The sequence below is a fragment of the Trichechus manatus genome, unplaced genomic scaffold (assembly GCF_000243295.1).
Source record: "Trichechus manatus latirostris isolate Lorelei unplaced genomic scaffold, TriManLat1.0 scaffold00117, whole genome shotgun sequence".
NCBI lineage: Eukaryota > Metazoa > Chordata > Mammalia > Sirenia > Trichechidae > Trichechus > Trichechus manatus.
In genome coordinates this window covers 1,166,051-1,180,570 of record NW_004444053.1, presented here as the reverse complement: position 1 = coordinate 1,180,570, position 14,520 = coordinate 1,166,051, and the positions used below count along the sequence as shown (strand labels likewise).

At 45.1% G+C, this 14,520-nt stretch overlaps 1 protein-coding gene across 2 annotated transcripts in view; it reads right to left on the bottom strand.

Moving 5' to 3' along the window:
* SFT2D2 (SFT2 domain containing 2) overlaps window positions 1-14,514 on the bottom strand; it is a 21,446-nt gene extending 6,932 nt beyond the window's left edge. The window contains exons 1-7 of one of the 2 annotated variants that reach the window (XM_004384085.2): window positions 14,429-14,514; window positions 11,630-11,716; window positions 11,303-11,388; window positions 7,504-7,585; window positions 6,186-6,221; window positions 6,040-6,098; window positions 3,940-3,969 (exon numbers count right to left, since the gene is read on the bottom strand). In XM_004384085.2, coding sequence (XP_004384142.1) covers window positions 3,940-3,969; window positions 6,040-6,098; window positions 6,186-6,221; window positions 7,504-7,585; window positions 11,303-11,388; window positions 11,630-11,716; window positions 14,429-14,491 — 443 coding nt within the window. In that variant the 5' untranslated portion in view covers window positions 14,492-14,514. The remainder of the gene's footprint in view (window positions 1-3,939; window positions 3,970-6,039; window positions 6,099-6,185; window positions 6,222-7,503; window positions 7,586-11,302; window positions 11,389-11,629; window positions 11,717-14,428) is intronic. The other variant, XM_023738432.1, reaches the window with a different exon arrangement.
* Window positions 14,515-14,520: the final 6 nt, after the last annotated feature.

Sequence of the window (14,520 nt, the reverse complement as noted above, 5' to 3'; positions counted from 1 at the left end):
GTTTTTGATTCGTGCCAGTAATGCTGGGGTGAGATGGTTATCTCACTGTGGTTTTAATTTGCATTTCTCTAATGGCTAGTGATCTCGAGCATTTCATGTGTCTGTTGGCCGCTTGAATGTCTTCTTTGGCAAAGTGTCTGTTCATTTCCTTTGCCCATTTCATAGAAACGTTTTAAGGACATTTTCTAGGAGCTCCCTAGCATAGGAGCATTCTCTGTAGGTTCTGAGTACTCACTGGTATGTCGTATTAGTCTGATCACAGGTGTCTACTCCTTGAAATTCAGAGGAGAGAGAAAATGCAAGGAAAGTGGATCCTCAACAAATTATGGCTCTGTTCCAGAAAGCGCTATCTCCACCACATCTTGCTATGTAAGTGGCAATAGGGCTTCTCATAGCCCAGTTCTATTCCTTCTGTGTTCTCAGCTGCATTCCATCGAGGTCACTGGGAGTCACACGAGGGAGGGGCAGGTGAGTGTAAGCATCCCCAAGAGCGGGCACTAAGCTTTAATATCAAGGTAATTCTAGGATAGTATCTCCTGAAACGCCCTGCATTACAGTCCAGGAAAAGCTGTGCACAAAAGGGCCAAATACATCTCCCTCGCAGCAGTTCACAATGCACATAACGTATGAAAGTATCTGGAAAGGCTGGCACCAAGGAACGTATCTAATTTTGCTTAATCTGTTTCTCAAACATATTTGATCATAGAACCCTTCTCTTCCACATGAACACCTATCAGACACTGTGGAAAAGGCTATTCTAGGGGAAGCTACCAATAGAAGGGTAGGACCTCACTGGGTGATTCCCTCCCTACTACAGGAAATGTTCATCTGCTCAGCATATTAAACTCACTGCTTCAAAGAAAAGTCCATCATTCTATCCATCACTTGTACATAAGGCCTAAAATGCCATTCCAGATCAAGCTCAAAGCCCCAGAGAATGGCACCAGGCTGTGCCAACTCCATGGATGAGAGATCTGTGTAACTGGTTTAATGCTCTGTTGTCGCCATCTCGAAATTCTTGTTTTTATTGTGTTTTAGGTGAAAGTTTATAGAGCAAATTAGTTTCTCATTAAACAATTAATACACATACTGTGACACTGGTTGCCAACCCCATGACATGTCAACACTCCCCCTTCTCGACCTTGGGTTCCCCATTTCCATTCACTCAGCTTTCCTATCCCCTCCTGCTTTCTCATTCTTGCCGCTGGGCTGGTGTGCCCATTCAGTCTCGTATACATGGTTGAACTATGTGTATTATTGTTTTATGGGCTTGTCTAATCTTTGCTACCTCAGGAGTGACTACAATACTGAGTTAAAAGGGTGTCCAGGAGCCATATTCTCGGGGTTTCTCCAGTCTCTGTCAGACCAGTTAAGTCTGATCTTTTTTAATGAGTTTGAATTTTTACATTTTTCTCCAGATCCGTCCAGGACCCTCTATTGTGATCTCTGTCAAAGGAGTCAGTGGTGGTAGCCGGGCACCATTTAGTTGTGCTGGACTCAGTCTGGTGGAGGTTGTGGTAGTTGTGGTCCATTAGTCCTTTGGACTAATCTTCCCTTTGTGTCTATGGTTTTCTTCATTCTCCCTTGCTCCAGACGGGGAAGGACCAGTCGACGTATCTCAGATGGCTGTTCGTAAGCTTTTAAGACCCCAGATGCTACTCACCAAAGTAGGATGTAGAACATTTTCTTTATAAACTATGTTATGCCAACTGAGATAAATGTCCCCTTAGATCATGGTCCCCAGCCCTCAGCCCAGTAATTCGGTCCCTCAGGGAGTATGGATGTGTCTATGAATCTTCCACGACTTTGCCTTGTTCATGTTGTGCTGACTTCCCTAGTATCATGTACTATCTTACGCTTCACCAAAGTTACCACTATTGTCTATTTAGTGTTTTTCTCTGCCCACCTCTCCCCTCCCTCATAACCATCAAAGACTGTTTCCTTTTTGTGTGGAAACCTTTTCATGAGTTTTTGTAATAGTGGTTTCATACAGTATTTGTCCTTTTGCGATTGACTTATTTCCCTCAGCATAATGCTCTCCAGATTCATCCATGTTGTAAGATGTTTCACAGATTCATCATTGTTCATCGTTGCATAGTATCCCACTGTGTGTATGTACCATAGTTTATTAACTCATCTGTTGATAGACATCTAGGTTGTTTCCACCTTTTTGCTGCCGTGAATAATGCTGCAATGAACACAGGTATGTATATGCCTATTCGTGTAATGGCTCTTATTTCTCTAGGATATACTCCTAGGAGTGGGACTGTTACATCATACAGTATTTCTATTTCTAGGTTTTTAGAGAAGTGCCATATAATTTCTGAAAGTGGTTGTACCATTTTGTATTCCCACTACCAGTGCAAAAGAATTCCAATCTCCCTACAGCCTCTCCAACATTTGTTATTTTCCATTTTTTTGATTAGTGCCAATAATGTCAGAGTGAGATGGTATATTATTGTAGTTTTGATTTGCATTTCTCTAATGGCCTGTGATCGCGAGCATTTCCTGCCACCTCGAATTTCTTAACCATTTTGAATAAGGGGCCCCACACTTTCATTTTGCACTGGGTCCCAAAAATTATATAGCTGATCCTGGCACCAAGATATACTTAAAATGTCAGCATGTTGATGAACACCTCACTGGATGCTCAGGGATGGCGAGCATTGGCTCACTGCACATAAACACCTAGTCTCCCAGGCCACCCCTACCCTTACTCTTCTTGAACAAAGAAGCTAACACCTTCCAGAATTGGCTGGGTCTGCATGGAGTATTTCTTAATTGTTATCTTCCTAGAACATATTCACAAAGCCATCCAGCTTTAACTTGATGGGCTTATTAAGGTCTCGTCTAACCACTCTGCAGCATCTTCAAATCACTGTCAGCAGCACACTTGGAATGCACAGCACACAGAATGCCCTTCCTCCTTCCACACTCAGGCATAATCTTTCATTTCCTCACACAGTTAAAGAAAAGCTTGCTTTTAGTTAACAGGTAATGACAGCTCTGGTAGCACAATGGTTAAGTGCTTGGCTGCTAATCCAAAGGCTGGAGGTTTGAACCCACCCAGTGGCTCCATGGCAGAAAGACCTGGCAATCTGCTCCCATAAAGATTACAGCCTCGGAAACCCTATGGGGTAGTTCTAATCTATCACATGGTGTTACTATGAGTTGGAATTGACTCAGGTGGCACATACGATAACAATGATAGAAAAGAACAGAAATTAATGGTTACATTAGAAGAGAGTGGGAGGGAACAACTATGTTGCTAACTTGGAGAAACCCATCATTGAGAGTGCTTATTTACTATGGTTTGGAGGGTTAGAAACTCAAAGCTGGAAGAAGCCTCTGGGATACTCTAGTCCAATCTGCTCTGTTTGATCAACGAGGAATCTGAGCTGCCAAAGGTCACACTAATAATTAAGAAACCCTGTCTCCCAGAGTCCTAGTCCTGCCTACTTACCCTTTATAAGCTATTTTCTAAAACTTTCCCTATAAGCTATTTTCTGAAACTTTCCCATCAACGAGATACTGAAAGAAAACAAACTAATATACCTCCGTCTCTTGCTCAGTGATACGCACCTCTAAAAAAACTACTCAAAGCCACAGATTAAAAGAGTGATAACACACATATGCAGTATATATTACAGTAGAATTTTCACTGCATCAGGAATTGGTGGACCTGGGTCAATTCCCTGCCCCCTCATTAGCTGTATAATTTGTTTGGAGGTGAACTGGGAGGGAGGCGTGAGCTAGGGAGGTACTAAGCCTTAGTTTACTAATCTATAAAACAGATATATAGCATTTGCCTATTTGTCTCAAAGGATTTGAATAAGGATAAAATAACATGTGAAAGCACTCTCTGAACTAAAAAGCCCGGTGCAAACATTCCACCATCCACAAATGACCGAAATTATATTTCTAAATACATAGTCTTACCTTGCAAATGGTATAAAGGAAAGGCTATACCTAAAATGAAAAAGAAACAAAATATCAAATCAAATGAAGGGAGTGGAAGACTACAGGGTGGAAGGGGCTTGAGCTATGAGAGCATCTGCAGTGATTTATCCAGTTCCCTCCCTTCCTTAGTGAGTGTCATGCACTCAAATGCACACACACGCTAACACCCACACACTGTGCCAGGTATATGGCCTGGGAGGGGAGTGCCATGCCATCCATGGCCACAGAAAGATGGTGAGTGGCCCATGTGGAGACAGCCTCTGTGACCTCAGTCTCATCGAGGTACTGCTTTAACCAAATGGGCCAGCAATCACCTAGCACAGGCAGATTCCAGCTGTCCAGATGGCATAGTAACCTTCTTCTGAAAGAATACCAAACAAAATCCAGATCAGTTATCCTCAACAGAATACAACTTTTACCCAATTGGCATAAATTTTCTGCTCTGCTGCTTTCTACTGACTTTAAAAGAAGCAAAAAAAGAGAACAGAAAAGGGCATGTGGGGGGCGGTGGACACTACTAACTACTCTATGGATTAAAATGTAACAAAACAATGATTTTTCAAGAATCCAAACCCAAAGATACATTGGTGAATCCAGTCTGGTTCAATCAGAAAGGAGCCATGTGGCAGGGAGCCTGCCCATAACTCCAAAGAACCAGGCCCGGCATGTCAGGCACATTGCTAGTCAGCCCTAAGGATAACAAGTACATTTGGAATATGTCAGAGTTAAGATGCAGTATCACCATTCACCTGTGCCACATGAACGCTGAACCTTTGAAAACTGGCTCCAAAATAGGTCTCTAAGCAAATGAAAGGGTGTGTGTGGGTATGTGGGTATGGGGGGGGGGGTTGTGTGGGGGCGTGTGGGTGTCAGGGTGGGTATGGGGGGTGTGCGTGGGTGTGGAGGGTGGGTGTGTGTGGGTGGGTGTGGATGTGGGTGAGTGTGGGGGGTGTGGGTGTGTGTGCCAATTTCCCCCCAAAAGGAAACCAAAATACAAATATCAGCCATCAAACCAGGCTCTATCAGAACCTAATACCAAAATGTGTGTGCTGTATTAAAATCAAACCATTATTCCTTTCCATATCTTACAATCACCACGTACAGAAGCTCCTTTACTTGTAACACGGCAAATTCCAAAAAGCAGTTTGAAAGTACACTTATTCAAAAGCCCAAAATTACTAAAGGGGAGGGGCACGTGAATTTGCAGTCTCAAGACCCATTTCTACCAAACAGGAGTGTAATTCATTCTTCAAAGCTTTAAGACTTTCACAGTCCACTATTCTTTGCTTATACACATTCTAGCAAACATTTTTTCAACAATAGATCAGTCGCATCTACACTGAAACTGTTCTAATAGATGGCACCCCTTGATGAGCTTCGAAAGTATGACAGCAGTGTCTTCGCAGCTAGAGTCCACATGTGCCGCCAGCCCTCTCACTCAGATGCTGCACAGTCTGAAAGGGCAAGAGCCTACAGCACTTTCACTATGTGTGGCCCTTGAGTGACCATTTCCTAGTCTTCACCTTAATAACCAACAAGCTAACAAGCCTCCAGGGCGTATGCTGACCCTGCAGCCCACAGCCAATTTCCCCTCTCACCAGTGGCTGCGCCTTATGCTCTGCTGATGATTCACTCTGTGCTTGTGTGTATGACTCATCTCGTCAAAAGTGTAACTCTCATTACTCTTCTTACCACTTTCCTTTTTCCTTACTGTCTATTTAAATCACAAGCCTCTTTTTACCAGCCCTTATAATACTTTAGTTGTCCTTGCACCTCCAGACATGATTGGTTTAGTAACATTCAAACCCTCTCAAAATTCACCAGGAGCCCAGGAAACAGCCACGTTAGCAAATGAATAGATTCACGTGACCACACAAGACCAATGATGCCATCTGCTGACAGTGGGCCGAACCAACGCTTGTGCTCTGGAGTGTGATTTCATTGGCATCATGAGAACTCTAAAGCTAAGAAGCCTCTGTGATTCTTAACCCTCCTACCCATACCACGCGGGGTTTTGTCTCCTGCAACTGCATCGGTCAGAAATCCAATGTGGGAGGGACTGTTGAAAAGGTTACTTACCACGTCATGGCCAGAGACTGCAAAATGCAGAAGATGAGGGCAAGTCCCTTGTTATGCCACTGAAAGAAAAATGTTATCGTTACATGAAAGTGTATGGCAAGAGGCATAAACCAAGAAGGTTACGAAAAATTAAAATACATGCTCACCCAAAAGGCAGAACACAGGGTAAGTACCAAACACAACTAGAGGGAGAAACGAAACATTTAATTAATATCATGACAACATTTCAAGAAACAAACAACTCTGAAGTTACCACAGCAACCAGCTGCCTTCTTTCACTTCTAAAGCATTGAATGCACCTGACCACCCATGTCTGACAGAAGAATTAACATCCCAATGAAATCAAAACTGGCCAAGAAGGAATCCTATAGATTAGAAAGAGAAAAATCCTTTTCTACTTTCAAGTTCACCTGAAATCTCTGTCCAGCAAACAAAATCACATGTCTAACCTATACAGATGGCCACTTAACACAAATCTCTCTGGCCCAACTCTAGAAGTCCCTCGAGTGGACAGGACATGTGAGGACAAAGGTTAACATGAGATGTCATTCTCACAGTCAGCAGTCACAGTGATTTGTTTACATGTCATCTAACACTTTTCCTAGGTCCTTTCTTAGAAAGTCCTTTCTATAGAGCCTTGTCCAGGCTATCTATATCCTGGGCTAGCCAACAACAACTGGTGCTCAAGCCACCATCTCTACCTTCCATCCCGTCCTCTTAACAATAACTACTCAACAAACATCTCCTCTGTGTCCACCACTATGCTCAATGCTCTTAAGGGACCTAAAATGGTCATGGCCTAAGAGACCTTATCTATTTGAACAAATAAAACTAGTAAGAGTATCATATCAAGTTCCAAATGCTGCAATACTAATCACTATAATAGAAGTCCATTATAATGGTTCAAAGACAGTTGGTGGGACAGGAAAAGTGCAACAAAACTGCAGGCAATGATATCCAAGCAGGGAACAGGACCACAGGAGAGTAGACAGGCCTCAGGAAGACTGAGGAAAACTGAATAAATATGATCCCAAAGTCAGATAATAATTAGGAAAGAAGAGTACATCCTAGAAGACGGGGTAACCAGTCCAGAGAATGAACCCTGTTGTTTCCGAGCTAATCTCTCTAAACTCTGCCTGTGTGGCTTCAATCAGCACCAGCTGTCTTACTCCCAGCTGTCTTACTATCATATCAATTTAGCTAATTTGACAAACAACGCCCCCTGGAGATGCTGTATAGAACTGAACAGAACTGAACAGATACAGTATCTGCCACCAACAAAGGGGATAATTATTTAAAAAAAGAAGAATGCTCCCTCCTTCCACAGTGGTTACAGAAATCAGGTAATAAGTAAAGATGAAAGGAAAAAGGAAAGAGGTGCTTAGTTCTGAGAGGAAAAAATTCCATACAACAGCAGAAATAAAACCTTCCATTTCAGAAGTCCAGCTAAAAGGCAGACCTTACCAGCATCACGGTTGTTGCTATCAAACGCGTAAGCTCAAACATTCGCTTCAACTGTTTCATTGGTCCCATGAGGAAGATGGTGCTGAGAAACAAGCATACACAAGCCATTCAGACCAGAACAGAACCACAATTAGGCAAACTGTGTGGCCTCCCCACTCCTCCTCAAGATTACCTGTGGCAATAACAGCAGTAATTGTAGCTAACATCTGACAAGCTCTTACTCTGCACCAGGCACTGCATTTAAGGGCCTTTTGTGCATTGCTCTCATTTAACCCAACAATCTAGGTGGTAGGAACAATTATTAGACTTATTTTACAGATGAGGAAACTGAAGCCCAGAGGGGTTAGTTACTTATCCACAGCCACCCAACAAGTAAATGGTACAGTTAGGCTGAAATGCATGTCAGCCGTACTCAGGACCACTAAGTTAGACCACCCCACTCTCTGCAGTACTACCTTGCCTCTACCTTGACAATCTACCCATGGAAACAAAACAAGCCAAAAAAGGACATAGGTAATTTAAAAAAGAAGAACCACACCTTACAAACTTAGACTGTGTCATGCATTGAACTGTGTCCCCCAAAAATATCTATCAACTTGGCTAGGTCATGATTCCCAGTATCGTATGATTGTCTACCATTCTGTCATTTGATGTGATTTCCCTGTGTGTTGTAAATTCTATCACTATGATGTAATAAGATGGATTAGCGGCAGTTATACTGATGAGATCTACAAGATTAGATAATGTCTTAAGCCAATCTCTTTTGAGATACAAAAGAGAGAAGTGAGCAGAGAGACAGTGGGACCTCATACCACCAAGAAAGCAGCGCTGGAAGCAGAGCGCATCCTTTGGACCCGAAGTTCCTGCACTGAGATGCTTCCAGACCAAGGGAAGACAGATAACAAGGACCTTCCTCCAGAGCCAACAGAGACAGAAAGCCTTCCCCTGGAGCCGGTGCCCTAAATTCAGACTTCTAGCCTAATGGACTGTGAGAGAATAAATTTCTCTTTGTTAAAGCCATCCACTTGTGGTGTTTCTGTTATAGCAGCACTAGATAACTAAGACAGGTTGTTTATGTTAAAAAGTACAGCATTTCATTTTCTTTCATGAACAATTCTAATGATAATAATATCTAGTATTTATTGAAATTTTGCTAAATGCCAGATATCAGGTACATTACCTCATTTCAACCCTCAACAACCCCGTGAGTTAGGTATTATTATACCTATTTTAGAGATGAGAAACTGAAGCTCAGAAAGATTAATTTACTTATCCAAGATCACACAGCTAGGAACCCAAAGAGCCGGCATTCAAACTCATATTGATTTGATTCCAAAGCTCTGAAACACATCACTAGAGTGTCTTCTATTATGAATGGGACTTGAGAGATGGCTAGTGAGAGAGACTGATCACAAACTAATCATTCCTCACACCTAAACACATCAAATACTGGAGCCAGTTTTACATGGTGTTTCCTGAGCCCTAAGGACAACGTCCCATGTGGCGTCACCCCAGCAGTAGCTGTTACAGCCAGCATCTGATACAAGCCAACAAGCAGATGACATGACAGAGTGTTCAGTAAAAACAAAAACTTTAAAAATAAGTCTACCCCTCTTTGAAGTGCTATTAAGTTTCAACTTGAATTCAAGGCTACACTATTAGCTCAAGTGTCTGAGCTGAGTGCAGTCTTTAGCCTATGTTGAACACAAATCAATAGCCAAGACTGGTCTTAAAAATTAAACTCAGCACATGTATAAAAATGTTAACAGATTACAGGTAAAGCCACAAACTCCTAGACATACCCTGAAGATAACTATTTTCTCCCTTTATTACTTCCCTAGGCAGTGCTGGGAAGAGCCAGTCCCACTAGGGTTTGCTAACTAGTTCTTTTGGGCTAACCAATACACCTATATATTTATGTTCAGCCTAGACTCTACATTACAACCTACACTGTCTGCCCAAAGCAAAACCCACAATAGTATTCAAGAGAGCTTGAGAGGCAAGATTAGACATCTAAGCCCAGCATTTTACTGTCCTAAGCCCTGGTGGCATAGTGGTTAAGAGCTCAGCTGCTAACCAAAAGGTCAGCAGTTCAAATCCCCCAGCCACTCCTTGGAAACCCTATGGAGGCAGTTCTATTCTGTCCTACAGGATTGCTGTGAGTCAGAATCAACTCGACAGCAATGGATTTGGTTTGGCTTGGAAGCATTATTAATAAATACAGCTTCAAGAAGGTGGCCAAAGCCAAGCACTTGACCACTAGGTTAATACTGCCAGCCAGAATCAGAGCTAGGTTTTAGGGACAAGACGCAAGCACAGTCCTTGTCAAGTGGCTTACAAGTCTGCGTAATAAAATGTACTGTGCTGTTACATAAATAGATATGGGATACAAAAAGCCCCAAAAGAGATCTTCAGTCCTGGAGGGGGGAGGGTAATCAGCAAAAGCTGATAGAAGAGGTGACTTCTGAGCAAAGTCTTGACTCTTGACAAATGAGCAAGTATCCACCAAACAGGGGGAGGTACAGATGGGGCAGCATTCCAGGCAGAAAAAGCAGCCTGCACAAAGGCATGTGGGGAAACGTGAGAAGTTCAGCCTGGCTGGGGAGTGGGACTGGGGTGAAGCCTGCTCTGAGTGCTGAGGAGTTTGAACTTTACCTGTAGAGAGGGAACGAGGAGCCACTAAAGGTGGCTAAGCAGGGCTGTAAATGAGTCTCTCCACAGTTCTGTGGGAAATGAACTGGAGGAAAGGGGCAATAAAGGAGGCAGAGAAACCTTGTAGTAGTTCAGGTGAGAGGTGATACGGACCCCACCTGAGACCCAGCTCAGATATCATCTGCTCTAGGAAGCCCTCCCTGACTCCCTGGATCAGATCGGCTGCCCCTCCCTGAGCATATCTTTCCATATTATATTCTACTATCACTTATACGTCTGTCTGCCTTGCAGACCAGTGAGCTCCACTGAAGCAGGGACCAAGTCTTACTTGGCCTTGTATTTTCAAGGACCAGAACAGGGTGTGATGAATGCTTTTCCACTGAGCATGTGAGTCAGATGGTGAGTGACAGCCATCATGGGCACAAAGAGGAAGGACCCAGGAAAGCGAGGTCAACAAGCCATGGTGAGTAATCAGGTGGATGGGGGCAGCTTGCATTTCCAGGACTCTGAGGCCACTCAAGATAGATGGGAAGGAAAGAAGACTGAGTTCAGTTTCCCGTGGGCATTCAGGCTGGAGAGGCAGGGTAGAGCTGTCAGTACACAAGGGTAGCTTAAGTCATCAGCGGGAATGAATTTGACCTGGGATGCTGGTGTGCACCAACATGGGATGGGCTACCCCCATGCAGGAAGCACTCCATCAGATGCCCTACCCACCACCCCCCAGCTGATACTCGAGCCCAGGATGGTCTTAGACTAATCAATAACAAGTTTCACCGACAGCTACTAGCTTGCTGAGCCCCTCTGAAATCATCAAATCGGTCTCTGGCAGCAGTAAGATTACAGCAAAGCAGAGGATCGTGTTATAAACCATGGAGAAGTCATTCAACCTCTCTGTACCTCAGTTTCCTCATATACAAAATCACAATAGTAATATACTTCCTGCTTTCTCCCACGGGTGTTTCAAAGATAAACTAAGATATAAAAATATTTTTGAAATGATAGCATATGAATGTGATGTATTTTAACTACCTCTTTTCTCTTCAAATCCTTAAAATTGCTGGATCATCTTCCTTCACCACCCTCAAGCACAAGCCACCTCCATTTCCCCATCTAATGACTGGCTCTGGTTGGATTAAAAAACTGTTACCTGCCAAGTGATGCGATGTTACCAAAGGTATAAAACACTATGAAGAGGATCAATCCCTTCCTCGGCACCCACAGCAGGAGAGTACCCTGGAAGTTAAAGCACCAAGAGTCTGCATGTGAGCAACCTTCATACTACAGCCACAAACCAGGAGCTCACACAGGAAACCCTGAGGAACCCGTGCTTTCCCCCTCTGCCTCCCCCATCTCCCTCTTCTCTCACTCATGCATCTTAGTGAAGAGCAAAAGATAAAAAGAGGTGGATAAAAGGGAGAGGATATGCCAAAGAGGGGGATGGGGGAAAGACAGAAAAGGGGAGGGAAAATCTTACCAGCAGTGAGCACAGAATTCCTATAGCAAAACATGCAACGAAACCTTTTATTCTGGTACCCCAGCTTAATGAAGATGCCTCAACAACCTGAAAAAAATTTTTTTAATTGTATTACATATGTGTATATGTATATTTAATTACCAAAAACAAAGGAAGCCCATAATGGAACTAAGAAGCAGTGTGTGAATTTTTACTGTGGAAGGCAGGGAACACAGAATCCTACACACTCAGAGTTACAAGAGACCTCAGGAGTCACAGAATACAGATCTTATCCACAAGTGAATCTCCTCTCTGGCAGCTGATAAGTTACCTCGCCTCTGGTTGAACATTCTGGAGATGGAATCCCAGCCTCAAGCAGAACCCACTTCACAACAGGAAGGCCAGACAGCAGCGCCTTGAGGAGCCCAAAGCCTCACCACGGCCCAGGCAGTAGAAGGACAGCTGGGAAGGCACAAGCTCCACTCAGGCCATTAGGCCCACCGGTCATCCACTCCTACATCAACCAGCCAAGCCTCAGTAGCAGCTGTCCTGTAAGCATTTCTGGGACCTCAGAGGGCAAAACTTCGCATCCTCACCAGGTCTATCATCTGTGTCATTCACTCTTGGTGCACATGTTGTACTTCCAGGGTGCTGGCATCAGCCCAGTCACTCCTGCACCAGACAAACCCTAGTTAATTAATTACTACTCTGCTCATGTTGATTCCATCATCATCATTAACTCCCCCCAAGAGCAAAATTCAGGGGGAGCCATAATTAAAAAAAAAAAAAAAAACTCTACTAAAACTGGTCTAGAGCCTGTGGGTATCTCCCAGTGGTTTTTTCCTATGTCAAAAATAACACTCAAGCGCCTGCACCAGAGACCTTCTGTCCACTTGATGCAGTGGGCACAGCTCTCCAAGCTGGACACAGGCAGCTGCCACTGAAGGGCAAAGGTTCACACCCTGCCAGCCAAGGCAGGGCAGCCAGGCCCCGTATGCCCAGTCACACAGGACTCGCTTTGTGTGGCCATCACCATCTTCATTTGGCAACATGTTGAAAGCTGCCTACCACATTTCCATCCAGCTGATGGGGTAAAGTGGGTGGTGGCAGAGGCTGCAAGAATCACCAGACAGGCAACTCCCTCAGCCTTGACTGTCCCTAGCTCAAGGACCTGTTTTCAGCCCTGTCTCCAACCTTCCTGTCAAACCAGAAGCTGGAAGAGAAGGACCAGAGGCTCCCCTAGGTGTGGCAAGCATTGCTACAGTCGGGCTTAGTCTCCACTCAGGAGGAAGGTATTTAGGTCAAGTTATCAAAAGGGGTCCACTTCCTACCCTCCATATATTCACACCTCTTGCAAAAGGGCTTGTGACACTGGAACACACACACAGCACTTACAGAAGCACATGATCCTGCAGAGAAAGGCACACTTGGAGAGGGCAACATGCAGTGGTAAGCAGGGTAACTGGGCACCTGGTTCCATGCCAAGGGAAACCTCTCCTCCTTAAGGAGTCTGGCTTCTCAAACACCCTCAGGCAGGCCCTCCAAACTGGGCCATATGACGCTCTGTTATCAGGCTTTATTGGTCTAACCCAGACAATCGAGTTAGACCACTTCTAACTAGCCTTAACCTCCCACCAAGCAAAGAATAAAACCAAAAGCCATACTCTTTCTGTTCACCCAAGAACCAAAGAGCTTCCCTTACCAACATGGAAAAAGAAAGCGAGCTGCACATAGGGATAAAAGTGTGGTAGTGGGATTGGTTTTGATGCCTGATCACTACTTGGAATTAACAGGGATGTTCAAAAAGATTTAACCTTCTTTTTTTTTTTGAAGAGAATAAACCATAAAGTATCAAAATTTGAACTGGCCTTGGCACTTAAAGGGCTAAACAGCCAACAGGATGGTGCCATTCCAGCCCTCATAAAAATCAAAATCACTGACAACAGGAAGCAGTTCAAGCAAAAACACATTTCTGGATTCTGCCTTCAGAAAGGAAAGTGACACTTTGGTCCTACAAATCTCTCAAGTGTTACCTTTTTTGTCAGAAAGGGAGGGGGGTTACTTTTCACCACTGAGGTCTTCCACTATATGTGGTAGTAAAGTTCTCGGTCACAGGCAGGAGGAAGCTGTTGTTCACTTCTCCTAACCAGACTCAATGAAAGCAAAACACTTTTTTTGCCAATTTAGTCAGGTACATCACAAGGTCAGGTGTGAGTGTCAAGCCCCACCACCTACACTGGGCACAATAACCCAGCGCGCAGCACTGGGAGGTGGGCAACCGGGAAAGCTGCGGTTCAACCACAGCCGACCTTCGGCCTCCGGCCTCGGCGACCTGCCCAGCAAGGGCTCCCTCCGCCAGGCTCTGGGGCCCCCTGCCCAGCCCGGCCCTAAAGCCCTCAGCCGGATTGGGCCGCTCGCCCTCCCACTTGCCCAGATTTTTCAGGTTTCGTCTCTTTGCGGAGGGGTGTGGGTGGGGTGGGGGAAGCGCAGGGTGTGCTGAAGAGGCGCAAGACTAAGCAGTAAACAGATGCCGACTGGCCTGTGCAAAGCGCTGGGCCGCGCACTTGCGGCTGTCGAATGGGACCCTCGCGGGGTCCCGCAGCGGGGGACGAAAATGGGAAGAGCTGCTTCCTGCAACTCCTGCTCGGCTTCCCACTCGCCATCAACAGTCGCCGGCGGAGTTGAGGGCGGGGGTGGAAAGTCGCTGGGGCTCCGCCGCCACCGCCCTCCGCGGGTTCCTTCGAGCCCCAGGCCTGGGGCGGCGCAGAAACCCGCGGCAGAGGAGGGCGAGGCGGGGCCGTGCGTCCAGGGCGTACTCACCTCGGAAAGGCCGCCCCGGTCCTCGGTGTCCTGCCCGCTCAGCACCTTCTTCAGCTTGTCCATCCCAGGCCTGGTCCGCCGACTCCTGCCCC